The sequence below is a fragment of the Daphnia pulicaria genome, chromosome 5 (genome assembly GCF_021234035.1).
Source record: "Daphnia pulicaria isolate SC F1-1A chromosome 5, SC_F0-13Bv2, whole genome shotgun sequence".
Classification (NCBI taxonomy): domain Eukaryota; kingdom Metazoa; phylum Arthropoda; class Branchiopoda; order Diplostraca; family Daphniidae; genus Daphnia; species Daphnia pulicaria.
Genome location: NC_060917.1, coordinates 3235268 through 3262611, shown reverse-complemented (window position 1 = coordinate 3262611; position 27344 = coordinate 3235268). Strand labels below are relative to the sequence as shown.

The 27344-nt window shown below is 42.6% G+C and overlaps 2 protein-coding genes across 3 annotated transcripts; one reads left to right on the top strand and one right to left on the bottom strand.

The window, feature by feature from the left end:
* Window positions 1–22: 22 nt before the first annotated feature.
* Window positions 23–1643, bottom strand: LOC124341305. Its single transcript, XM_046794355.1, has 3 exons — window positions 1227–1643; window positions 1068–1164; window positions 23–999 (listed from the first exon to the last, which is right to left on the bottom strand). The coding sequence occupies exons 1-3, from the start codon at window positions 1427–1429 to the stop codon at window positions 616–618; spliced, it is 684 nt and encodes a 227-aa protein (XP_046650311.1). The 5' UTR covers window positions 1430–1643; the 3' UTR covers window positions 23–615.
* Window positions 1644–8519: 6876 nt separating this feature from the next.
* LOC124340930 (G protein-coupled receptor kinase 1-like) lies at window positions 8520–23407 on the top strand. 2 transcript variants are annotated; one of them, XM_046793762.1, is made up of 16 exons: window positions 8520–9468; window positions 9541–9617; window positions 9682–9755; window positions 12802–12903; window positions 13769–13843; window positions 13944–14057; window positions 14183–14374; window positions 15523–15688; window positions 16993–17134; window positions 18074–18248; window positions 18867–18967; window positions 19103–19265; window positions 19382–19547; window positions 20236–20483; window positions 20631–20815; window positions 21219–23407. In XM_046793762.1, exons 1-15 carry the CDS (start codon window positions 9356–9358, stop codon window positions 20811–20813), a joined length of 2091 nt encoding a protein of 696 aa, XP_046649718.1. In that variant the 5' UTR covers window positions 8520–9355; the 3' UTR covers window positions 20814–20815; window positions 21219–23407. The 2 variants fall into 2 exon arrangements, with proteins under 2 accessions (XP_046649718.1, XP_046649717.1); XM_046793761.1 differs by having other exon boundaries at window positions 20631–23407.
* The last annotated feature ends 3937 nt before the right edge of the window (window positions 23408–27344 follow it).

The following is a 27344-nucleotide window of genomic DNA, read 5'->3' as shown; positions in this document are numbered from 1 at the left end:
AAATTCAAAGACTTCGTACAACTACATTTTAGTTCTTTATTATCTTGGCGAATTAAAAAAAAAATAATTATGCATTTATCTCATTTGAAATGGAACAAATGAACACACAAAAACGAAAATACAAAAACATATAACTTAGGTAGGTTCGAATAATATAGGACGCAATGGCCAATTTAAAAGTTTAGACGACACAGTCCCATGTAGACAGCCAATCAGGTTCTTGCATATTTTCTTCAAAGATGGGTGAGCCAGAAATACTATTTGTGTGGTCGACATAGTCGATTATTTCCTCTGACTTGCAAAAAGGCGAATCTGGGCATTCAACTGCCCGCTCAAGTAAATCGTCATTGCAGTCTCGAATATCGGGGAAAGATTTTAAATGTTCATTGGAGGAATCAACAATTGTTTGTGTTTCAAAGGACATTAGACTGTCGATGATCTTCTCGTCTAAAGTGATGTCATTGCATGAAGCCTCAACATACTCGAGCAAATCAAAGTCAACATTTTCGGTATTTGTGGGGAATGACAAGTTTTCAGTTTCAGTTTCATCACTTTCCAGCACAGCTTTGGTAAGCCAGTTTAGAATATCTATTTTTCCTTCAGCTGCTTTCGTTGTTACGGCGGGTGCTTCGTCAATTTTAGTGTTATTGACAACTGTTGATGCTTTGATGTTTTTGTAAGGTTTTTGAACTGTTGCTCGGACAGCCACTGGCTGTGTGCGTTGTCGAGCAAGGCAGACATTTTCAGTCCGTTCAATTTTAATAACTGAGCTGATGAAGGGGATTGCAGAATCAGCATCAGATGTAGAAACATTCTCAAAACCAAAGATGGGATGTAACCCTGTCCCTGCGGCAGAGGTCCATTAATAAGTGCGGCTGACTTAACAGGATACATCCTTTCCATGGATTTGGAAACTTCTTCTACATGAGGGGTTTGAATGCCAGATAATCTTGCATTTTCTGCCAGTAGTTGCTGGTTTTCAGCTTTCAGGCGATTGTTCTAAATAAAATTAAGGTTAATTTTTATTGGCTGTAAGTTGTTAAGGTATTATTGATTGTTTATTCTACCTCTGCTCTGAGATTGATAACAACATCTTCAAGTTCGTCCATTTTGGCTTTCTTCTTGTCTCGAGCAGTCTGTGCTGCAACCCGATTTTTCATTTTTCTTTAAAAGAAGACATGTTAATTGAATGATCAGGAATCTTGTTTTGTTTTTAAGATGTTTACCTCCTCAAGAATTTTTCTTGTTCTGTCATGTGGTCCAATCTCTGCCTCTTCCGGGCAGGCTTCTGACAGTTGTCCTCTCCACTGAAATCACAGTCGATTTCAGAACCTTCTCCATTTGTTGAAGACGAACTACTGACAAATTGATGAGTTTGACCCAAACTCAAGGCAGCTTGGCTGCCTGGTTGTATCAAGATTATTTGCATTGTTGTGTAGTGTGTTGATTATCTTTTAAACTCACTAAAGATCTTTGCTACTAGAATCTAGATTCTTCCACTGATTTAACACGGTTTGTTATTGCAACAAAATTTACGGATCAGAAGGAACAAATTCTCGATACGTCATTTCTAAGTTGCTGAAATTCAAATGTAATGGAAACGTCTGGATCACATCTGTTTTTATAAGGTCTGTCTTCCCTTCCCTTTTCATTTTGACGTCATGGAACACCCAGCCAATCACTGTGATCCAGCAACAAAGTGGGCGGTGACTAATCTTGCTGATGCAACTCTCGTTAAAATCCAACTCATGCTATTTGTAAACAAGAATAGCGAGTCTAGAAAAACCCAATCAAATCCTATGCTACTAAAGTAAACAGTCTGAATTTATCGACGAATGCCCTTGTACGTGTAACGTACACTTTAAAAGCTTATTTTCCCAGTCCCGTTCTCTTTTTGTTTTCAATATTTATATACGGGTTGTGACGCTAGTCATCTTGGATCTGATGAAATCGAGTAGGGTTCTAGGCAATGTTTTGCGATCACGTTTCTCGTTGAAGCGAAGAAAAAATCCATATTTAAACTCAAAAGTTCCAAGTTCACAATCTGGGAAGGAAAAAATAAACTACCGACTCGTAAGTGTTTATTTAACTGGCGGTTCAAATGTGATTAAAGAAGAAAAAAAAACCCAGGGAATTCCCTAAATTGACGTCATTTTCATCCTCGCTAATTGTCATTCGTTAAAAAAAAAATTGCTCGCATACTTTTAATTGATATAGACGTGTTTAAGTAAATTATTTAATACGCGTTATGGAAAGAGCAATGGACAAATAAAATTAAAAGTCCCACCCAAGGTCACAAAGTTGTGTATATAAATATGGCGATTGCATTCGTGCATGATAACTATGTCTTGAGGCAAACCTGGCAAGGTATATACAAACAACCTTCAGTTTCCCAAAAAAGCTTGCCAGGTAAAAACTTAAATTTTTCCTCCACCAAAGAAATGTAATTTTGGTCTTATAAATCTCCAAAAAGAAACTAGCTAGATCATTGGTCCCCATTTCTAGGTTTCCTAGTATTCTTGTACTACCTTCTTCAATAACTTAATTAATGTGTATACACCATGCTGATTTTGATGAGAAGAGCGTCAATTCGTATTTCTTTGTTGCTATCCGACGAATTTATTGAAGAAACGGGTAAAAGAATCTTTACTGCGTCGTATATGATAGCATCTACAGGAGTACAGGCTTCGGGCTATACCCCGAATTCATGATGTGAATTGGTAAATAAAATTCTCTAGTTGGCGGCGGCGGCGGCGGCGAGGTACCGTGCAAGTCAGGCAAATAGACGAACGAAAATGGCATCCAGACTGATGTATGTTTTGGACTCCCGGGGACTTCCCTTTCCCCATCACGAACAAACCCCTTCATTACGTGCCGCCCAATTTTTGACTTTTTGAAAATCACAAAATGTTTTTCTTTTTGTTGTTATTTTCGGGAGCGTGCTGTGTTTAAGGGAAATGTTTTAAGTTGAATCCTTTTGTAAGATGGCATTCAAATGCTCGGCATCGATCTGCTCAGCATGATAGAACGTTATCAATAGTTGAGCAAAGAAAAATCTAGTATCCTATTCCTATTCGAAAACATGGTACTATGGATCTTTGTTCTATTAGACTTTTATGACGTGAGGGGATCGACGAGTGCGCACTCGCTGTTCCTTCCTCAATTATCGACTATATCCTTGAACGGTTTATCTCTCTCTCTCTGCAATTGGCGATAAAACTCATTTGACTAGTCCGTTATCTCTGTGTGGATTGGGGGAGGTGATCAAGTACAAACTGATTTCTCGTCTCAAACATTCGCCGTTTTCATAACTTACGTAATCCCGTCGACGTTTATATAATGCTCATGTTTAAACCAACTTTTTGGGCCTTTCGCGGATTTGCTGACGCTATGGAGTCTCCTTTGACATTCGTGAATCGATTTTAATTTTTAATCAAGTCAACCTTTGTCGCTCATATGTATAAAAATGGCTGCTTCACCGTCTACGAAATGACACAACATTTCATCCAGCAAAGTGTTTGAGCAGTATCTATCCATGTAAACTACAAACCGCAGAATAATTTGTACAGGATGCGGTTATGCTCTCCCTTGGCATATACAGGAGAAATCCGGGTTTGTTATTCCAGTCACGAAAGAAAAAACCGCAGCGCATGCCCGCATTTAACCTTTGAAATCAACCCTATAATATTGTCACCATATGATAATCTAATCGTAATCGGATGCGAGTCTCAAAATAGTACCCGTCCCGTCGTTCGATCGATGGGAGACATCCTAATTTCAAATGTTACGTCGCATCGCTGAGTTATCTTTGAGTGGAAGTTATATTGATTCGAGACAACTACGTATATACTTGAACAAAGTTGGCGCCGGAATAAAATAGACATTCAGCTCGAAATAAGTTTTGTTCGAATACATATTTAGTTGGTATAAGTTAACTTTGACGGGAGAGATCTGTGTAATGGCCAACGTCTCGATTTGAGTATTCTCCTTTAGGCTGCCGTTTGTGATTATACCGCAAATTTGATTACCTTCGCTTTCGGAAAGCACATCCAGTGCAATCCTTGTTATTCGTATTGTTTTCTTTTTTTTATTTCCCATTAAGCATCATGTGATGTATATAGAGGGGCTAGGGTACTGCGTATATCACGGCAAAATCTTTAGGCGCAATTCCTACTAATGGGAAAGAAATAATCATTATGTCTGCCTCGATACACACACCGCACGCGTTTGATTTAATAAAACTGCGCCAGCAAATTGCTGACGCTTGACGCATATTGAATCAGAACACAATGAGGCAGGGATTACATTGTATTACATCACTATACACAGAATCTCCGGGCGGGGTTTTATATATGGCCCTTGGGCAGTTAAGTTTGATAGATCTTTAGCTTTGAGTTTCCCATTATGAGTGTGTAGTTCACATCTCTCTCTCCTATAAAGAGTCGATCGAGATTTAATCCCAGTGTGATTCTGGCTCGTGCCAGGATTTCTAAATTAGCTTTTCAATCTTTTTTTATAAAATAAAAAATTTCTAATCGATGGTGTGTAGGAAGAGGTGCTTGTGTATAGCGTTATAATCGGCTTTACCCCGCGATTGTTTGCTGTTTGAGCTAACTACATTTTCGATACTTTAAAACACAGCCGACCGCAGAGAGTTCCATATATATTGCGTCATTTTATTAAGTTGGCCTTCAAGAGGAGAACAGATATGTAGGCAGAGCCTCTGTGACACTATGCTTGTGAGAGCCGAAAAAGAAAGTTAATTGAATGAGCCATCTACTTCATGGCTTGTTTGTTGGCTTTAGTATAATATACTTCACTTTCACGACGACCATATAGAACTCGACGACGAAAGAGTTTCCATATCCCATTCGAGCCGAAGTTTTTTCCCACTATTTTATGTACATCTATACTTTAATTGAATTTCGGTTGGGTTCCTCCTCCCTGAGGTGCCTGTGCAAAAGTCTGACAACGGGTCGCGCACAGCTCTCATCGTCTATATATACACTTTATAGTCTGGGAGCAATCGATACTTTTTGACTACAGGCTTGGCTTTATCGAGTTGGTAGACATCAATATCGACGTCAGACGTCAGCTAATATTGTTTTGCTTTTTCTCCATTATAGACGACGTTATGTAATAACGTGACCCGAGAATCGTTCAATTCAATAACCTAAAAAGAAGAAAAGGAAACTGGTTAAGATTTCCCTGGAATGAAATGGTGAATCAGTAGTAACGCAAACACGCCATTCAACTTGCCGGGCTTGACTTGGCTATTGGACGGCAGCACACAGATCGAGCGTTTACATCTATATAAGCATCCCTATACGTGCAATACACTTTGTAACACGCTCGCCGCCATCAAAGAAAGTGAATACCAAAGAAATTCGATAGCATTTTGAGATAAGTAATCTCTCTGCCAATCAATTCAATGAGAGGGAAATGGATGAGAAGGCAACGACTTTTCGGCCGAGAAAATAGCATTTAGTTATCTTATTATAGTTTTGCCGTGGATATGATTGCCACCTCAAATGAAGCTTGGGCAATTTAGCACTACTATATCCCCTATCCTAGAGCTATATCGTTATTGGGAAAAATATTTCAACCTCAAACAATTCATGGTGGAAGCAGCCCCACTTGAATCGATAATCCCGGGAACCAACTTCTTTTTTTTTGGAGGGGCGGTTGGTGTGTCCCGATATTGGAAATAATACCGCGGCAGCACAATGCCTACTGCGTGCTCGATACAACTCCTAATAAAGCGTGTGCACCAACCCGTGAATTTAATAAGAGTCTGCTCTGTGTGCACACATGTATGCGTGTATTCTATTTATAGCCGCCATGTCCATAATAACTGCAACACAATATATAGAGGAATCGAATAAGATATCACTTGGACTTAAAGTTTGATAATTGCCCGAGCCATTCGGCATCTAACGGTGTGGGGGCCGCGCTCTATATTTATGCAACTGTCACATGAATGTATCGTATAGCTATCACGTTCTCGCTTGACTGTCTTGCCAACCCCCACCACCCGACCATTTCATTTCCTTTTGCTTATGGAATTTTACGACCGTAAATCCATCCGAAAGGTCTCGCGTGCGCCCTGTGTAAAGAAGCATTAAAAGCTAGGCATGGGGAAATGATGGTTTTAAGCCTTTTAGTTCTTTTTTCTTTTCTTTTTTGGATTATTTTAACATGTTTTTTTTTGTTTTTTTCACGCCACATTTGGAACAACAACAACTATCGAATCCCGGCTTTCCTTATGTTTACCATCATTAAATCTAACTTTTGCTCTCTTTTGTTTTTCAATGCCATTGCCTTTCTCGTTGCGGGATCATTCATCTCTCTGCTTCTTCTCTTTATTGTGTGTAAAAACAAGAGAAAAAGAAGATGGAGAAGGAAGCCGGAGGATAGATAGAAAAGAAGAAAAATACGACCATCTCTCTGCTCCGAGCAGAATGGGATAGATTTTGGGCAGATTCCAATAACATGGCTTGCCTTGCTTGCTTGTTCCTAATCAAAAGAACATTGATCGACATTAGTTAATCTCGCAGAGGCTTCCGTTGGATCTGAGCTAAATACTTTGGGTACTTGACTATTAGATGCCTTTCATCTCCATACTCTGGTTACTCTCTCTCTTACATCATCTATAAGACTCTTAGTTTATTATATTGGGCAAGAATCTGATTTTATTTCCCCGTATTAATACGCGTGACGGAAGATGATGATGTGCAGAGCATTTATTAACGATGGCGTGGTCATCCCAATAATCAAACCTATTGCAGATGGCAGACTCGTATTAATTAGGCACAATTCACTAATGAATTCATCTGTGCACTAGACGCAGAATTATAAAGAAAAACCGAAAGCGATTGGATGTAGTATAGCAATCTAGAGAAACTCATCGATCCGCCTAAAACTTGGCAATCTCCAAGTGGTTTGAAAGCGTATCGTGTGCTCCGACCAGAGTCGCCACCGGCTTGTGCATCGCGGAAGTGTGTTTTTTTCGTTTTCCCCCGGTCTTACTTTTGCGCAATAGACGAGGAAGATTCTCTTGAGCACAAAAGGGACGACACTTACTGGATTGGACCCACAGCCAAGTTAGACGTGTATATAGCGAGAAAGTAGAATTATTCGCAAGTGGGCGCACTTTCTCGATGATCCTAAGAGGATAAAATGGCAACCGCGCACTGCTGTCGTCGACGAGCTCCGCTAGCATATCCCCCTCACGCTCCGATGGAGCCATACAGAACAGTCGTCGTTCGTGTTTTATTTTGTTAAGGAGGCTGTTTTTAAATTGATCGCAAGATGACATTTAGTCGAGGATATATAAATCGGCCGCAGTGATGTCGTCAACGTTTCCCACACTCCATATGCATAGGTGTCGTCGTCCTAATCTCTAATATGTAAAGAAGGGGTGGGGGGGGGGATGAGACATGTTTGAACTGATAAGAGTCGAGGAAAAAGTTTAAAATTGGTTTGACGTCTGTCAACCCGCCGCCGCTTGCGCGGTCTTTCCGGTTGATCCCATTTTTTCGACGCAAAATCGGTCGATCGGCTGGCGGGAGCCGTTCGCTCTCGACCTAATAACACATCACAAGGACCTTTGTGTTACGTACGCGGCGCCCTGTTAATGTGTGCCTTTTTTTTTGGGGGGGGGGGGGGGAGTGTTTGGCTTTGATTTATTATTCATTTCAGTGTGGTGCACGGCACGAGCGCACAATCGTCCCGCGAACAGCGTGAATACATTTACTAGTCACCTCTTTTGTAGATTTTCCTTGCAAATTGAAAGCTTTAGAGACGGCTAAATACTTTAAACACACCGCGCTGTGTGATGAATGAAAACGCGGGGCTTTCAAAAATGTGTAGATATAGGCTGTCTGAACTGTCTGGGACCTTTAAGTCAACAGAGTTGCACACGCGTGAGGACGTCCCCCCTCTCTGGAATGATTTAAACCAAAAGAAACACTTTTTCGTTTTTCCTTTGGCTTTGCCATGGCTATATACACACACTCCCCCCCCCCCCCCCCCACCCAGTCCTACTCTATTAGCGTTTAAGTATCCAAGATGACGTGGCTGCTGCGCCAATGTGAGTTGATATCCTGTAATATTATTATGCCCATAGCTCCAGTAGTTTGCCTTTCTTCATTTTTATTTTAGGGTGGAAAAATGCTGGCTGATCGACGTGTAATGCATCCATCCGGATATATAGAGAGAATCCACACACACACTTTAGTGATTGCATCCGAAGGCATAAATAATAAAAATAAAAGAGAAACAAAGTTGATTGAAAGAGACTATAGAAATATTGACAAACTCCGCCGAATGCGTGTGTGTGTATATAGAGACGGTGGTAAAAGCTAAAGGCAGCGTGCTGCTGTTTGTGTGGGAGGATGACGAGAATTGGTTACGACGGAGTATGCGCCGACGACGACTACCTCCTCCGTGAGTCGAGAGCGGACTCCGTTTTTTTGTTCCCCCCCTCCCGGTCCGTCCTGGTTTTCTCGGCCGGCCACCAGCGTTCAGTCCGTGCTGACGCTTTAAACCGTCGAGACTGATCTCTTTCACTCTCTCTCTCTCTCTTTGCTGTCCTTTTCCATTTCACAGACAATCTGTGGCCTCCAAAAGACTTTTACTTCGCAACTCACCTTGAGTAACGAAGTACATCCTGCAATTTAAGAAAATAACATTAAAAAGGAAAAATCCAGGACGTAGCCTCACACATCATCGGAGGGAAGAAAAAATTCCCCGTCATTTAAGATTCATTTACACAGGCCCCCTTTGGGTTTGGTTGTTGAAGAGTGCACCGTTAGATTAGGTTTTATTCCGCGCAGATGCGGAGGACAAGGTGAGTCGCGCGCGTGATGAGTGCAGCAATCGCACGGTGTGACAACGGTGTGCGTCCAATTCAGGCGAAAAAAAGATGGCGACTGCAGGCTCTTTTCGTTCATTAGGTCTCCGAGTTAAATCCAATTGACTTGACGGACTTTTAATTCGAATTGAGCTCTAGTGTTCCTAGAGACGTGAATTATTTCACAGAAAACTACGCGTCTTTCTGTGCGGGACACCCTTATGGGATTTGTTGCCAACTCGACTCCAGCCAATAACAACTGTGTCATCATAAATACTCTGGCAAGTGTGTGTTTACAGATGTGAAGTTGGGGACAGACATTGTTTTCTACTAGGAGAAAGAAAGAAAAATTGAGGGGTCGAAAGAAGAAGAAAAGTGCAACGAAAAACCAACTTGTTGAAAACTATCTACCCCCCTCTCCAGGACCAGTTGTTCACAGTTGCAGTCCTGCCTGATTGTTGTTTGTTGTGATTTCCGATTCACCTACAAGGTCAACTGAAGATGGCTGACCTAGAAGCAGTGCTGGCTGATGTCAGCTACTTGATGGCTATGGAGAAGAGCAAGTGCACCCCAGCTGCCCGTGCCAGCAAGAAAATCATACTTCCCGATCCCAGGTGAGCAGCTTTATTTTCAAACTTTTTTCAGTCACATTTGTGTTTACCATTCTTTTTTCCTTCCCCAAATAGTGTCAGGAGTGTAACCCAAAAGTATCTGGAAAAGATAGGTGAAGTCACCTTTGACAAAATCTTCAATCAGCGATTAGGTAATGATTTTGCAAATTTTCAAATATGATTAAATTTATCTGACTAATTCATTCATTTCCTTAGGCTTCCTTCTTTTTAAACAATATTGTGAAGAAATCAGCGACGAACCCATACCTCAATTAGGATTCTACGAAGAGGTAAAACATAACCGACTAACGCTTAAAGAAAAACCTTTCGTCAGGTTTATTGATTTAGAGTCATGATACTGTTATCGGCGTTGTGCCACTTCATATAATTTTTTTTCCTTGTAAATATCTGTCGAGTGACGCTCCAGATATTGGCTCAGTCGAACATAAGAAATTCCCTAAAAGCGATAAGACGGGTGGAAAAAAGTAAGGAAACAAGGATAAAAACTGAAACAAGTAATGCCCAAAAGAAAGTTTTGTGGTGGATTACACGTCATTCATTCCGACAACTTCTCTCTTTTGTTGATCTACGTTGATCTTTTGATTCCGCTGGTGGATTATGTCGTGTCTCGGGATTGTTGTCGTGCCGTCTTCCGCTTTTCCCTTCTATTTTACTCTCGAGTGGGCTGCCCGTGAGGTGCAGGGAGGTGGGGTGGATGGTGGGGTGAGGAGGAAAAGATTTCTCACGTCCTTTCGGTCGCAACTCTTAACTTGCTTGTCTTTTGTCCTCGCACTTTCCCCCCTTGTCCAGCCACGGGCTTTGTTTATTTGACTGGTCTTCTTTCTTTTTTCTTTCTCTCTTCATTGCAAACCAAACGAGCTCCTCCTCTCTTTCGTTTTTACACATATACACACACACACACACAAGGATCTTTCTGTCTACTGCAGCCATCTTCTTTTTCACGTTCTCTGCGTCGTCGTTTCTTATTCCGACAGAGAAAAAGAAGCCAAAAAGAGAGGAAAGAAAAAGGGATGACGAGTGTACGCATACACACACAGGCGCGTCTCTTCCTACTTCTCCTCCTATCTCTCTCCCTCCTCCTCCCTTTCCGCGATGATATACAGGATGGCCGATCAATAAAATGAGAACGTCTCCGGTTCCGGGAATAGTGGTATATGGGCTAAGAGAGAGAGAGAGAGAGAGAGTATTCAAGTAAAAATAAGAATAAATAAAAGAAAAAAGTCACTGAAATGAAAAGTTTGGTATTGAAAGTTTAAAAGAAAACGACATAAATTGTATCTATATATCCGACAATGTCTGGTATATCCATATTTGTCTCGTTTGTCTACTCGACCCTCTAGCCCACTTTCCAATTCAAAGGGAGTAACAAAAGTAAAAGGTTATCGAATTCACCGACACATCTGTCGGATCCGACTTTATTCGTCTGTGTGCTCTCCCAAAACTTTTTCCGAGTTCTTTTTTTCTATCTGTCTTTTTGCTCCGATGGATGTAATCCATTGGCCTCGCGCGTGCGGGTCGTTATCGACCCTGAAAATTCATTTCCGGATCGCCCCTTTGCTCCCTCAAGCTCATCCCTCGTCCTCCTCACTCTTATCTCTATCCAATTTCGATGATGATGAACCCGGCGCGTAACACAACTCAAAGATGGCTGCACCGAGAGAGAGAGAGCCTTTTATTGTCTGGTAAATGAATAGCATCCAGCGATGGTTTTTTAACAAAGAATCGCGAAGAATCCAATCGGTTCCGTTTTTATATTCTTCCACATCGCATTGAGAAAACCGCCAGAGAGCCCAGCTTCTTTTAACATTTTCCACCCTTTTCTTTTCATCCAGCCCCGTCATTATCCCTCATTTCGCCTGCAAAATTGCATGTTGGAACATTTCGGCGTGAAAGACGTTGGGCTAAGAAGAGAGATGATTGAACGTATGCACCAGGCGTCGTGATTAAACTGCTGTACGCTTAAAATACTGACAAAAGAAAAGTAGAGAGAGGAGAGAGAGAGATAAAAACTAGATGGAGGAAACGAGCTCAGGGTCGATTACTTTGGTTGCCTAGGAACTTGATTTGTCTGTATAAATACATTTCGCCTTTGCGGGAAAAATAATCTCGAGGATTTTTCCTTGCCGAGCTCTCGACGTCTAAAGAATTATTCTGGCAGCCGGAACATTTTTCATTTGGGGGACCTTCTTTTTCCTCTGGTCGGTTTGGAAATTAAGCTCTATTTTGGGGTTTGTGACGTATATATTTCGCATTCGCCGGTCGTACCTGGCCAATTTCTTGTTTCTTTGCGACTAGGATGATTAGAAATTCTTGTAACGTCGCGCTCCTGCGGTAGGGGGCAATGGTTCTATCCGAAGCAACATGGCAACCAATGACCCACCGATTCCTCTTTGTCATCGACATAGATACTTCCGTTGCCCGGAAGTCATTCTTTGATCCAGCGAAGCTATCCCTTTTGCCCTTTCTCTTGGGTCTGGCTGAACTGAAACACTCTCTCCGGGCCCCCGAAGGGGATAATGGATCTTGTTGTTTCTTCGGGAGGAGTGGTTTCTTTTTACTCGTTGGACGCCCAGTCAGCAGCCTCTCTCACTCTAATGACACGAACTTTCGGTTCCCATTTTTCTTTCGATTCTTTTTCATTCGTAAAAGGAGGAAGAGGGCTTGATTTTTTTTCCGCACCAGAAGCGTGCGGGCATTGACTTCCGGATTTTTCTATCCGATACGTCCATCCATTCCTGCGTTCCTTTTTTTCGTCTTCCTTCTTCTTCGGAAGTCCTTAACGGACCGCGACAGCGAATCGCTGATGCAGACGGCTCCTAATTGCTCGCGCCGTCTGTCAACCATCAACGGCCGGCGGGAATGGAAGAGCTTCGTTGCGCACGACCGTTGTCGGATCCAATCGATTTACTGAAAGAGGTGGACGAGTGGATTTGTGATGAGAGAACCTGAGCGACGACGGGAGAGCTTCTTCGTCTTCTCATCTTTTTTTTTGAGAAACGGGGCAAATATTCTAGAACAGAAAGGAGTTTCTTGATTGAATCGGTTTCTCGTGTTCGTGCCTTATGTTTACTCTGACGCTTCAAAGGCTCAGGCCAGGAAGAGGAAGGTTATAGTTCGATGCACAAGAGAAACTGGAACATGGAGGCAAAAAGAGAAATGATTGATTTGTTCACACTAATAGGTTTTGGGCCTGAGTGGAGGCGACAGTCGATGAGATGTTGCTTTGTTCCTTTCTGTTAAAAAGCTGAAGAAATGAAATAAATTCATTTTATTTGTTTTCTTCTTTTCTTTTTTTTTTTTTAAATTTATTTGCAGATCAAACGCTACGAGAAGCTGGAAACGATTGAAGACAGACGGAAACTTGCCCGGGAGATTTACGACAATTTCATCATGAAAGAACTGCTGTCGCATACGCACGTAATGATAATTCTACTATTGCTTGACTGTTTGGTTAGCCACGTAATTCGCCCGTTGTTTTTTCCCTCTCGGTTGTGTCTGTTTTGGCACACACACAGAGAGACGGCACCTCCTCAGGTTTCTTTCACCAATTTGAACTCATTGGATTGATCTTATTAAGCTTGTTGCCGTTGCCCTAGTTTCCTTTTTATCCATTGACACTGTAATGTGCCGTCTCTGTTCGTGTGCTACGTGGTGTGTGACTGGGTCCCTCGTTTTCCGCCCTTGGTGGATAACAAGGCAAACACGAAAGTGATGACAAAAGAAGAAGAGGAGAACAGAAGCAGAATGGGTTGTGTACGGTTATTTCACCCCATGAGGCGGAATTAAAAACGTGACGGACAAGCTAGACATTCGATTTAAGAGCAGCTTGAGAACAAGACAAGAGAAGGTCACAGTATAGACGAGCAAGGAAAAGACTTGCCAAACAAGAAATCAATAGCATGTCTACTTTTGACACAACCCTTGCCTCCTTCGTTTTAAAAATGTCGAATGAAAAGAAAGTAGTAGGAGTCGCCTCTTAATGGTTTTTTCTTTCTTTCTTTTTTTTCCCGACTGTCACATTTTCTGGCGAAGGATTCAGGAATGAAAGAGGAGGGAGAGAAAAGTGGAAATAGCCCCCCCACTGAAAATGAAATGCCTAGCTTTAGTTTGATGCGTTTTCAGGCTCCGTTAGTGACCCTTTTGAGGGCGACATCCGTTAACATTAAAGCGGTCGTTTGAATGACATTTGTAATTCTCTTCTTTGAAAAGTTAAGAGCAAACATAAAAATGAAACGCTTTAATCTATTCTGTTCGTGGGCGGCACCTTATCCGGACGACGCAGACTTATTCCAAAGAGGCTGTGGCTCACGTCCAGAAATACTTGACCAAAAATGAAGTCCCGGCTCATCTGTTTGAGGTAAAGATTTTATTTTTCTTGTTTCTTTCTTGTGTCGATCGTTCACTCTTGATTGAAACTTGTTCCCTTCTTTTTTTGTTTGATGTTTGTTACCCTGCAGCCTTACATCGACGAGATCTTTACCCGTTTGCGGAGTGACATCTTTCGAAAGTTTGTCGAAAGCGACAAGTACACTCGTTTCTGTCAGTGGAAGAATCTCGAGCTCAACATCCAGGTATTGTAATTTATAAATGTTGGAATATTCGCAATAGATCCCTTAATAATGTGTGTGTACATTGTGTTTGTGCGCTGATGCTGTGGTCAATATTTGATTCGATTCCTTTTTTGTGTGTGCCGCAGTTGACTATGAACGATTTCAGCGTTCACCGAATCATTGGCCGCGGCGGTTTCGGTGAGGTCTATGGCTGCCGGAAGGCCGACACTGGCAAAATGTACGCCATGAAATGCCTGGATAAGAAACGCATCAAAATGAAACAGGGCGAAACGTTGGCTCTCAACGAGCGTATCATGCTCTCGTTGGTCAGCACCGGTGTAAGTGGATCTATACATTTTGTTTTCTCTTCTCTTCTCGCATTTCTCCTTTTTGTTTGGATGAAATCCAAGTTTCATTTCGTATATTCTCCTTTTTTGTTTTGTCTGTTTGTTTGTTTGTTTGCTGCTTTTTGCCTCTAGTCTCTCCCGCCCGTTTGGTTTTTCGCAGTGGGAACAACTATTCCGAAAGTTGGTTGGCCTGATCAATAAAGAGCGGAATTCCCAGGGAAAGCATTGGAGCTGCTCCCTTTCCGCGTCACTTAAGGGGCCTACCCGCACTGTATAATGCGCGTATATAGTTTGGGCTCCAGACTCGTTGCAATTTCCCTCGGTGGGTTGAATGAGTCGAGTTCTGGGTGGAGGGTGATTGAATGCTTTTTGCCTAGAAGGAGCTGGGGCGATGGATATATCTAAGAGAGAGAGAGATACCGATGAATATTCACGCACGAGTTATAACCCAAGTCAGAACTTGGGAAAAGAGAGAAACGGTCCGAATGTGTCTGGCACAAAAATGGAATTGTAGTAGTAGCCGCCGGATTTCAGATGAATAAATAAAGAGAACAAGTTCCGACTAAGATTGGGGAGGATCCATTTCCAAATGATGAAAAAATAAAAAAATAAAAGACAACTTTTTTTTTTGTTTCCTTCGTTCCTCTCTCTCTCTCGGGTCCTGCCGATTTATTTTTTATCCCGCTTCAGCTCCCCATTTCTCTTTCTCTCCCAGTCATGCAGAGATGGAAAGGGGGGAAATTGAAAGATAACAATCTGCCAAGCCGTTGTCGGGGAAATGGCCCACTGCATTCGAGTCAATAGGGAATCGGCGAAATACGAGCGCCAGGGCTCGACCAGAGAAAAAGGGTTTTTGAACAGACCTAATAAAAAAGAATAATCATAAATAAAAACAGCCAACTGTCGTTTAAGTTTTTTCTTGTTTTTATGATTTTTAAAAGAAAAATATTCCAGTTGAGTTTCATCCTTTTCCAAGCCGCTTAACACACCATCACTCACACTTTTGAGAGTTTAATTTCGATTCGTATCGACGACTGGTTGTTCGTTTCTTTCTCCGCTTTGTTTTCTTCCGGAAAGAAATTCGATCCAATGTTGTTGTTGATGTTGTTCATGACATTTCGTGTTTCCTTTTTCCCTAGGCGGACTGCCCTTTTATTGTCTGCATGACTTACGCGTTCCACACGCCGGACAAGCTTTGCTTTGTGCTGGATCTGATGAACGGCGGTGACCTGCACTATCATCTCTCTCAGCACGGTGTCTTCAACGAACAGGAGATGCGTTTCTACGCCGCCGAAGTCATTCTAGGTAAAAAAAAGGAAAAGAAAAAAGAGCCAACACTTTTCTTTTTTCTTTTCTTTTTTCGTATCACTAGCCGGACGGGCTGCTCCTCTTTTGTGCTTGTTTATTTTTACCACAATCATGAAGGAGATAATAGGTGCCGTCGTTAACACGGGCGGGAAAGATTACACGACCCCCCCCCCCCCCACAGAAAAGAAGAAGAAAAAAAAAGTTAGACGACGCAAAAGGTGGCCCGTTTTCTCTCGCCCCTGAAACATCAAAAATAGCTCAAAAGAAATAGAGAGAAGGATCCTTTTTTTTTATTATTATTATTTTTTGATCAAATAGAGAAAAGCCACTACTCTTGATGAAATCATCGAATGCCAGAAGGAAAGAGACCTCGGGGCTTGCGCCCTCAAAAAGGAGCGAGTGCAACGTCCATCCAAATAAATCAGCCATATTGACCGAGGTGGAGATATAGAGGGGGAGAGCTAGCAGCTAGCTAGCGGTCTCATGACGAAGATCGAGCCGAGCCCCATTTCATGTCATTACCCCGGTCGGTATATAATACGTTGAGGGTATAACATGTCTCTCTCTCTCTCTCTGTGTGTGTCTATCTTTATCTTCCATATATATATATTGTGTATGCGCTTTGTTGCGTAAAGCGCAGACGCGAGTATCGCAGAAAAGGGAGATGGGGTGGAGGACAGAGAGAGAAAAGGAGAACGCGGGAGTGAAAGCCAAGAAAACAAAGAAGATAAAGAAAGAAAAAAGTGAGTTAGACATAGAGAGAGAATAGCAAACTCTCTGTGTCCGTCGTCCCGTTGCTCTGCCCTTAGCGCGCGCCACAAAAGAAGTAGCTTTATCTGAATAGAGCACCGCGAGCCACCAAGTCACGAACGGTCCGCCGTTGCCCTGACAACGGCCGGGGACTCGGATCCGACGGACCCCACCTTCAGCGATGTTGGCGCTTTCCCTCCCTCGTTCGATTATTTAGTTTTTTTCGAACGGTATTTGACTTGGTTGGATGACGAGCAAAACCCAACCGGAAAAGAATGCAGAGAAGTAAAACAGAGACATGTCTCAAGAGTTTGTTTTGAAGCGAGCAGTCACGCTGGATCGGTTGAGAGATAGAGCCGAGGAAAAAAAGAAAAAAAGTATCGGATCGATATGGTTCATGCGAGTTCTATCCGCGTCTTTTCGTGTCACTTGTCCCCAAAGTCAATGATGTGATGTTGTTGTTTTTCAACCCAACTTTTTTTGGGGGTGTTTGTTGGATTATGAATTTTTCCCATCCATTCTTTACTTCTTTTTCTTTTCTTTTTTGGCAGGTCTGGAACACATGCACAGGAGGTTCATAGTCTACCGCGATTTGAAGCCAGCCAACATCCTACTCGACGAGCACGGGCACGTCCGCATCTCTGATTTGGGATTGGCTTGCGATTTCTCCAAGAAGAAGCCTCACGCTAGCGTGTAAGTTGACCGCATTTGTCACTGATGATTCGCGTTCCTGGATGGCGGTGGGGGGGGGGGAGAGATACAGATCGATTGTGTGTGTCATAACGGAAGCCACGTCTCTCATTCCGTATATTTGCATATTGGTGGACGAAGTTATTAAGAGACTGCTGGAGCAGCTGCGGGGTGGGTATTTTCTTTGGTCAAAGTTCAAAGTTGACGGCGGAAACCCAAATTGAGAAATGATGACTCATTGTTCATTAAGCCTTGTTGTGGAATGCCAAGAGAACAGACGGGGGGATTCGATCGCCTTTGTCGTGATTTGCTCTCATACGAGTCGGGGCACACGAAATTGGCCCCTCTCGCTTCAGGAATCCTGGCGTTGGCTCTCTTGTCCTTTTCCTTGTGGGCTGTTGCTATCGACCTGCCAGCTCCTCGCAGACAGTTCGACAACGTAGCATAACTGCCGTGCAGCCAAGTCTTGCAATCACGCTCCCCCAACTTCCCAAAGTTTCCCATATTACACGAGCACACACACACTCGTAGGTCAAATCGAAAAGAAAACAAAAGAAACAAGAATAAGAAGACCGCCATTTCGCCGTTTGATCGCGTTCTTTTTCTCTTTTTTTCCCCTTCGTTTTTTATCGCTATTCCTTGCCATTACCAACCGTCAGCGGAATCTCGGCTCCCTGAGGCCGCTCCGATGATGTGTATGCTCAACTTTTACGTTGACAATCGACGTTGGGTGGGTGGGTTCAGAGATGGGAGGCTGGCTGGAAGGTAGAGCGTGATGCAGTTACCTTCCCGTCCCAGTAGGGAAAGCAAAATTTCTGACGAGAATTGCCGGCGTTTGTGTGTCTGTTTATTGAATGTTTTGTTTGTTTGTTTGTTTTTTGATTGTCTGTTTGTTTATTCATTGCGTTTTTTTTTCTCTCTCTCTCTCTATTAATATTACAGCGGAACTCACGGCTACATGGCGCCCGAAGTCTTGTCAAAAGGCACAGCCTACGATTCCAGCGCCGATTGGTTCAGCTTCGGCTGCATGCTGTACAAACTGCTCAAAGGCCATTCGCCGTTCCGTCAGCACAAGACGAAAGACAAGCACGAGATTGACCGGATGACGTTGACCATGGTATTATAATCATCCCGTCGTTCAGCCGTGTCCCATCCATCCTTCCTCGGCTGTAAACACACACATATACACACAGCAGCAGCAGCAGTAGTATATGATCGCCTACTGTGCTCTGCGTACATAAGATATTACGTATGGGCAGCCGTTTACTGTGTAAAGTCTAGTCGGGAACTGTCGCGTAGGGTAGTCGGGAAGGAGCAGCCGAGGAGAAGAAGAAGAAGAAGAAGATGCCGAGGATATCCTCGACCCGCCTCTTTCCTTTGTCCCCGGGGCGTTTCACGCTTTTGATGTAGACATACACCAAGACATTCAAAGGAAAGATATGGCTCACTTTGAGCGAAACTGACTGTGTGTGTGTGTATGCGTGTGTGTACAGACCGCCCACACTTATATCCATGCATGGCGTCTATATAATGGTATAGACGCTCTATTTATAAAATAATACTAAAAGAGAGAGGGAAGAAAGATGGCGATTTCGGGGGGGACAGAAGAAAGAAAGTCTGCACTGTACTACTACTAGTATAGATATATATATATGTATAAGTCGGATAGAATGCGAGTCGATTGTTAATGCTATTGGTCCTTACTTCCGTTTCGGTTTGGTTGATGGCACAATAGAACGTTGAACTGCCCGACAACTTCTCCAACGAGCTGAGAACTTTGCTGGAAGGACTTCTTCATCGCGACGTCGATAAACGACTCGGCTGCCGCGGACGAGGGTAAGCTGGACGCACACACACAACAAAAATAAATATAAAAAGGAGAAATCCTAGTCGTCGATCAAGTTTTTTCATCGTCGTTTCTCGTCGATCAATATTAAAGCGGTCGCTGGTATTTTGAAATTCTCATTGCAGAGCTGAAGAAGTCAAAGGCCATCCTTTCTTCCTGGGAGTCGACTGGCAGCAAGTCTACATGCAAAAATATCCACCGCCGCTGATTCCCCCTCGGGGTGAAGTCAACGCCGCCGACGCTTTTGACATTGGATCCTTTGATGAGGAGGACACGAAAGGATACAAGGTAACTACTACTCCGTCTTACTACGTCTTACTAGCCCGCCCCGATGGATAACGGCGTCGTTTTATCGATTTGTCTCTCGTCATTCATCCAATCCTTTGGCTTGTTATTCCCAACAGCTGACCGAGAAAGACCAAGAGCTCTACCAGAATTTTCCGCTGGTCATTTCGGAGCGTTGGCAGTCGGAAGTGTCTGACACGGTCTTCGATACTATCAACCAGGAAGCTGACAAAGCCGAGGCCAAGAAGAAATCCAAACACCGGAAATTCGATCTCGACGAGAAAGGTCGGTTGTTGTTGTCATTTTGACGGCCGTGTTGGATATATACGCCGTTACTTTTTCTCCTTTTTCGTCCCCTGTCCATCTGTCCGCCTTCTTTCGCAGTTCTCGGATGGCACCGACGAGAATTGCGTCGTGCATGACTAAGTAGATGGGGCAAGGAGTGGGGGAGGGGGAGGAGAACTGACTTGTGCTGCCTGGTAGTAGTCAGTCACTTTCTCTTCTCTGTGAGCCTTGCCGGCAACAATCGATCCTGATGTCATGCTCTTAACCTCTCCCAGGCTGCCTTTGTTCTCTTTTCGCACGGAATCATTTATTTGGTCAAAGTGCCCCTGGCGTGGACCGCCGCGTCTCTCTATTATTTCCAAGATCATTGGCTTGGCCCTACAAGTGGCTTTATTGTCTTTCGGTCGTCAGGCTGGAGAGCAAGCAGCTCATCTTGTTGATCGATTTCGACGTCCAGCCCCAGTGAGCTGCCGTCCATACTAGTTTTTCCCCCCTTGTCGCCGTCAGTCGGCGTCGGGCCTTGTTTATTTTCGCCTTCATTCCTTTTTTTCTTTCATTGCCACTGGAGACTCGGCTCTTCTGCTGTTTATTTGACATTTTCTCGTATTGTTTTGTTTTCATTCCTATTTTTTACCCAATATCTTTTTTTTTTAATTTTTCCTCCGTGTGCGCTTTTCCTTACCAACAGATTCCGACTGCATCCTTCACGGGTACATCAAGAAGTTGGGCGGACCTTTTGCGTCGGCCTGGCAGACCAGATACGCCCGCCTCTATCCCAACAGACTGGAATTGCATTATGAGTCTTCAAGTTCGAAGCCGGAACTCGTTTTGATGGATCACGTTGAAGAAATCAATTGTGAACTGACGACCTTCAAGGGCGAGCAGAGCATCCTCCTTCGCACCAAAGAAGGCGGCCGGGTTGTGCTCACAAATCAGGTAAACTTTAATGTCGTTTCAGCTCGATTCTCTTTTCGCCCGGCTCTCGATGGTGGGCTGCGACCGGGGAGGAAAGAGAGAGCCAGCAACTGATCAAAGACAAGGTCTCACTTAACTCTTTTGACTGTGTTTTCCATCCAATCAAAGGACGAAATTGGCTTGAAAGAATGGCTTCATTCCCTGCGAACGGCGCACAAAGGCTCAGTCGAGCTGCTGGCCAACATGGCACGCAAGGCTGGCAAGATCTACGGGACGGACATGGACGCCAACAACCGCCAGCACACCCAGCACAACAGTCCTTTGGCCTCGAGGAGCACCAATGGCACTTAAAAGTGAGCTCCAACCACCCGGCCCGTCCATTTGCAAAAAATAGAAAAACAAAAATTCAAAAAAAAAGGGGGATAAGAAGAAGAAGAAAGATGAAAGGAAATGAATAAGAAAAAGCTGAAAAGGTGGAAGGATAATGGAACCTTCGGCACACAGAGTCTCTAACTATAGGCCGATTGTATTGCATTCAAAACCTTTGAAGCACAAGAGTAGAAGGAGCCAGAGCTACGAGAATGGACATACATACTCTTTCAATTTGTACTCTTTCGATTGCATACCACTCCGGATGTGGAGGGGCAAAAAAAAAAAGATTTATATTGATTGGCTGATTTACTAGTCCCCTCCGCCGAACAGCTTTTTTTTTTTACTTTTATTTTTTAATCAATTTCCTTTTTTTTTTCTTTTCAGTGGAACGTGAGAAATGTCATTGTGAATGCCTTTTCTTCCCCAATTGTGTAGTAGACCTGGCCGAGAATAGAAATCGAGCTCACGATCAAGATCGGGAATGAGTAAGGGTCCGGCTCCTGACCAATCTTTCGGCAGATAGACACAGGCAAGAGAAGGGTATAAAGCATCTGAGATTGAATTCCCCATTTGGCCATTCTCTTCTTCTTTTTATTGCGTTTCCTTTTCCCCTCATCTTTTTAATTTGATTCTGCACCTTTGATTGATATTATTATTCTTTTACCGATTGAATTCCCCCCCTCTTTCTTTCCGTGTTGGAAATCATCGCCCAACTGTTCTGAAACGAACGAGAGTGTGTCGTTGAAATGACAAATGTATTCTCCCGATTTACACTTGGCTGCGCACTCGCAAACATTCTGATAGGTTTAATTATGTTTGACAAGGGAGGGAAAGAGAAAAACGAAAAAAACAAAAAAAGATAGAACAAAACTGGGAGATGTAATAAGTTGTCGAGCCGTTGCCAATCGATGTTTGTGATGGAGAAATGAATACCGATCCGCTTTGGTTTATTTTTGTGTTTTTGTATCCGTTTTATTTTTGTTGGGAAGGTCCTAGTCGACACACACTTTCGCGCGCACCTCCCCTTCCATTTGTACACATTGTACAGAAGTAAAAAAAAAGACAAAACAAAACAAAACAAATCTGCTTCTTCTTTTCAACTTCTTTCTTCTTCTTCTTGGTCCTTTCAACTCTCCCGCGTACCCAGGTCGTATGTGTGTCTCTTTTTTTATTATTTTTCAGTCTCCACTCGAAAAAAGAGCACCTGGCGTCGCGTGAGAGATGGATTCTCCCACGTCGAAAGATGAAACGCACGCAAAGTGGGCCGTGATGGATGCAAGGCGCCCCATGATTGTTTATTTTACTTTCTTTTATGGATATTTGTTTCAAATAGGTCCCCGTACCTTTTGCTTTTGGATGGGCTCCTTTTTTTCTTTTTACGTTTTTCGGTCGTTGGTTTTTATTTGATATAATCATTTAGTTTGTTTTTTTTTTCTCTTCTCCTCCAATTGGCCATATTTTCTTTCATATACTTGGGTATTGTTGATCCGATTCGCGGATTCGCGTGCCAAGCTCATACGGTTTTTTCCCCCCCTCCCGTTACTTTTGTTGTGTTTTTTTTTGTTTTGATTCTTCTCGTGTACGTCTTGGTACTCCTCTTTCCCCTCTTACTGCGTGGTTTTTATTGATCGGGTCGATGCACGGTCGAGACAAGACAAGACATAAACCAAACAGTGTGCAATATATTGTCCAATTCCACCTGCCCCTTTTGTCCAGAGCTAATATCTTAACGTTCCGTGTATGGTCTGCTGCTTCTTTCTTCATTTTCTTGAAATTTAATTTCGAAAATTCGGACGCATTGCAACTGTGAATGAGACCCGGAAGAAACAGGACAGATGTCAAATAGAGAGAGAGGAAAAAGCGAAAGCCATTTCTATATACGAGTTTTTTGTACACATAATTGTTGGTCTAATCATGTTCATTGGAGCTGCGGTGACTTCCTTTTTTCCTTTCTCGATTTTTATTTTTTCAAAAAAACAAACAAACAAAACTGTTCTCTCTCTCTCTCTCTCCTTTTGATATGTCCATCCCTCTCTCTCTCTCTCTTGTGACGCAATCGTGTGCGTTTGTTATTTTGTTTAATTTGGGCTTTTGAATTTTAATCCAGCATTTTGTTTTGATTCGACATTCAGTTCTGTCCCTCCCTAAGGTGAAAAATTGTCTATCTCTTTGTCTCTTGTATCTCTCTCTTTTTTAAATCTCTCTCTATCTATCCCCCCCCCCCTCTCCCAGCCCCTCAAAACAACTGTCAAATCGTTTTCTATAGTGTACATTGTCCGACCATTTGATGATGAATCGATTTTATTATTATCCCCGCCCTCTCTCCGTTCAAATCTAATGTTTCGTTGTGCGCTCCGTAAAATCGACAACATTGATGACGACGATTCGAGGATTAAAAACAAAAAACAAAACAAAAAAAAATTATAATGAACAAAAAAACACACTGACCCAAATGAAACAAATGAAAAACTAACACATTCAACTTGTAAACAAATATGTGCTCTCGAAGAATGACACTTGGTTTTGTTCAGATTTAAAAAAAAAGGCGCAAAATTAAACGACATAGTCTTGAATCTTTCATTTGATTACGACCAAATTAAACTCATCGGTTCGTGCTTCTCGTTTGCCTTTCCCAAGTTGCGGAGCTTAAGGCTAATCGATAACTCGTTACCGGTAAAAGGAAAAACTCGGGATGTATTTTTTTTACTCGTGCCGTCGACGGTTCTCCCATTGTTTCGTGTGCAAGTTTATGACTTGCACGTATCCGCACACAAGCTTGGGGTAGGCTAGCCATACGCCATCGCGTCTTTTCCAGGCTTTACGCGTAATTTTTTGACGTCATCAGCAATTAGCGCCGTGATTAAAGGTAGAAAAGTATTAAAGGAGTTAGACGAGGATAGTTAATTAGCTTCCGCTGGTTGATACGTCTGCCGAATAATATGTATACACATCGTTGCCTTTTAAAAACCATGATGAAATCAGATTACTGTTGCCAAAACTGGATTTGTTGAAACGGTCGATATGTCATAGAATTCGAGCTACTATGGTGTGTGCATGGGTGGAAATCGCGTGATGTAGTGCCATTGGGAACTGATTTCTTAACTGCTAAATACTTAATGTTAATTGCTAGTCTTTCTAGGAAATTTAGGATCACCGTCACGATTTTTTCGTTCCACTTAGAGCAGCAGTCCACCATCTAGAGCATCCACCCATCTCTGAGAGATGGCGTTACCGTCAATAGGCAGGAAACGTCTAGTTCTCAAATTCCCTTTTTTAAATGTCAAGTTGTCAGGTTTTGGTTAATTAATTTTAATGTCTATTAATAGATCAGAAAAAATGATGATGGCAAAAAATTGCACAGTTAGCCGGTCACCGGGTTCGAACGAAGTTGATACAAGTACTAGTAGCCTACAAACTCGGCAATCAATTCGCAGATATCTTCACTCATCAGAACGATGATTCAGGAAATGAATTGCCATGAAAATTGGGAAAGAGAGAATCATTCAATTCCTCACAAGAGGATTATCCACTATTAGAAGTAGGTTAACACTTCTTGAGAATCGGAAGTGCTGGACACAGTTCTATATGGCAACTGCCAATTAGTTTTTTCCTGGAGACAAATATGATCTAGTGTATATGATCCAAAATTCTTTTTCAGCTTCTTCGTGGAATTATCAAGAAAGACTTATCCTTTGGCTACGAATTGCAATTTTACGGCGCATTTTGCGTTTGTTTACAATTGCTTTAATTAAAAAAGGAACTCTTTTTGTTAGGGTTACAACATCGGTGATGGATACCAGCGATAGGAGGAGGATCGAGGCCAAAGAAAAGGCTTTTGTTTCCAAGTAATTGGCGTACTATCCCGATGTAAAAGTCAGCGGCACGCTTGGAGGAATAAAATTGCATACGTGACACAAATAGCCTCTCATGTGCATGCGAATACTCTGCTGTTCAACTCCTGTCCGGATGTTTTTCCCTTTTTTTTTGTGGCCTACCGGAACAGCTGACTGTAATTTTTGCATTTTTCAAATGAATTTTAATAACTAGAATATTTGCAACGTTGTAGCAACAAAACAACTTTTAATAACTCAGCTGATGATGATTCTAGCAGACGTCTCGGTAGTTGCACATCTCAATTGTCGTAGTTTAGTTTTTCGGCTACAAGTTCCGATGATTGGTGTTAGCCCAAAACACGAACATAAAGGATTCCCTTGACATTAACATCGTGAGACCTCTCAACATAAAATGGTTTGATCGATACAACAAGGTGATATGTTTACGAGAGAGAGATATATGGGGACTCACGCCACGTAGCAGCTCACGTGTTTATCGATCATTTTTTGGCGGCCAGACTAACATCAGCTAACACGTTGTTTCCTTATTGTTTGACGGCGTTTTCTGTGTCGCACGAAAATCGAATGAACACCCACCTAGGGAAAGGCAACCGTGGGCGTTTTTTTGTGAAAGGATTGGGTCATTCATTCGTTTCACTCGACTCGTTTTGTGTTTCTACGTGACTCCCGATTCCTTTCATGCAAATAACTCACGACGCTCGTCCTTCAAGAAGAAAGTAAGTGGCTACTATTTGGCTTTCAACTTGTTCCAAAGTGTTTTCAACTTAATCCCTACACGAGACCCTCTTGTCGCTATAAAGTTGATCTGAAATGGGGCCTTGACAAAAATGCGTAGCCCAAAAATACTTTGAACGTCATTCTGCCATTGAAACATGAATGGCGACTTTTGACTTGAGAGGGGTCCGTTCCCCCCGAAAAATATTGAAGAGCCCATTGAACAGTAAAAAACAGAAAAAGAGAGACAAATTCTTTTTTGGGCAGAACGAGTTGACATATCCAAGATCGAGTTTCCTCTCGGGCTATGCATAACAAACGACCTCTTTACCCATCTTTATACATATAGTCAACTCTCGAAGCCTCCAAGCCCCAGACATGATGGTCCAAATGGCGTCAAACAACCCTACGACTCGATACAATTTATGGGCCTTTTCTCTCCTCAACTTTTTCTATTATTTTTTCAATTCTTTTTTTTTTCGTTTATAGTAGCTATCTTTACGTAACATTGCGGCGGAAATCCCTAAACACTTTTATAGCAAATAATTGATCACATTGCGTAGGGGTTTTTGTGTCGGGTACCTTTTTTGACAAGGAAAACATCCGCATCTGGGACTCTTCTCTTATCACCTCGCCAACAGACCTTAACCCCCGGCCTACGCATACATTTCAATCGTAAAAACCTGCAAAAGTATAGAAATAAATATACAGTAACTCCTGCATATAGTATACAGCGTATACACGTTGTTTTGCCCATTGACCGAAAAAAGTTTCTTTTCACCCCCCTCGTGTGTACATCCAAAGTTTTTCCCTTTTCAAAAGTCGCACTCTCTCTGCCCGTGTGTCGTTTCTGTCATCGACAGCAATATGGCGAGAGACGGCCTCCGCCACCCCTCCGGAGTGTAGTTTCACTAATAGAAATTCGTTCCCCCGTCAATAAAAGTTAAATTGTGTATCTCCTTGACGTCACGTTGAATTTGATTGAAATTCCCATTGGATTGCATGATGATTAACGCCGTTTGAATTTCCCGCGAGAAATAATTAAATTGTCGATTGGGTTTTTTTTTGTAATTTTTGTAAGTAACCGACAGAAAAATTTTGCGGCGTCTGTGCTGGTCGGTTTTGGCCGTCTGTTTTTCCACAAGGGTCATGAAAGACGTTTACGCCTTGCTTAGTTTTTCATGTATATACACACACACACACACAACAGGCAGACATACACACTATATATACGTTTAAAAAGCGGTTTGTGTGCCTGTTACATTTACAATGTACGCGTGTCTGTAAGTGCATGGAAGTGATGATGTTTAGATGCTGGATAAGGGAAGAGGATTGCGGACCACACGTCTCCCCGCTTTTTTCCTTTCTGGTGTTTATTCGTGTCACGTTGAAATCTCCCAGCTCTATACTGCACAACTTAAGGATCCAGGAGGAGGAAAAAAAGATCATCTCTCATGTGCCCATATAAGTTACACCGCACACGAGAAACAACACCTCTCTCTCTCTCTCTAGCCCTAGTATAAGCAGTAGCTCTCCTATAACTGATGGGTAACAGTTTCGACACTATTCCCACGATCTTTTCTCTGCTGCGTCCGACGACTCTCTCCCGAAGTTCCCCGTCTATTACTCTCTCCGTTACGCATTTACTTGACCCGGCTCCCGAGAGATCTCCTCCCACGTTCGTCCGTTTTGTCTTTGGCTCTCTCACACGCTAAAGAGAATATACTGCATATACTGCATACTCTCTTTTTCCCTTCTCCGCAACACTGGAAACTGAAAGGAAGAGGCTTTGCATCCGCGGCTTCTTTGCTTTGTGCATACATCCTGCAAGTTTACCGAGCGCTTTTTTCTTCTCTGTTGGCCCTCATTAAAAATGGATAATTATTATCCCCGTGTCGTGTAGGAACCAGGGAGAAAAGATATCTTTTAATAAGCCCAAAAG

Bases quoted from the DNA above. Each gene is read 5' to 3' on its own strand.
- LOC124341305 (XM_046794355.1), bottom strand. From the start codon at position 1,429: ATGCAAATAATCTTGATACAACCAGGCAGCCAAGCTGCCTTGAGTTTG. The intron at 1,165-1,226 runs GTAAACATCTTA...CTTCTTTTAAAG, and splicing joins CAAGAAAAATTCTTGAGGAG to AAAAATGAAAAATCGGGTTG. The intron at 1,000-1,067 runs GTAGAATAAACA...AATTTTATTTAG, and splicing joins TTATCAATCTCAGAGCAGAG to AACAATCGCCTGAAAGCTGA.
- LOC124340930 (XM_046793762.1), top strand. From the start codon at position 9,356: ATGGCTGACCTAGAAGCAGTGCTGGCTGATGTCAGCTACTTGATGGCT. The intron at 9,469-9,540 runs GTGAGCAGCTTT...TTCCCCAAATAG, and splicing joins ATCATACTTCCCGATCCCAG to TGTCAGGAGTGTAACCCAAA. The intron at 9,756-12,801 runs GTAAAACATAAC...ATTTATTTGCAG, and splicing joins AATTAGGATTCTACGAAGAG to ATCAAACGCTACGAGAAGCT.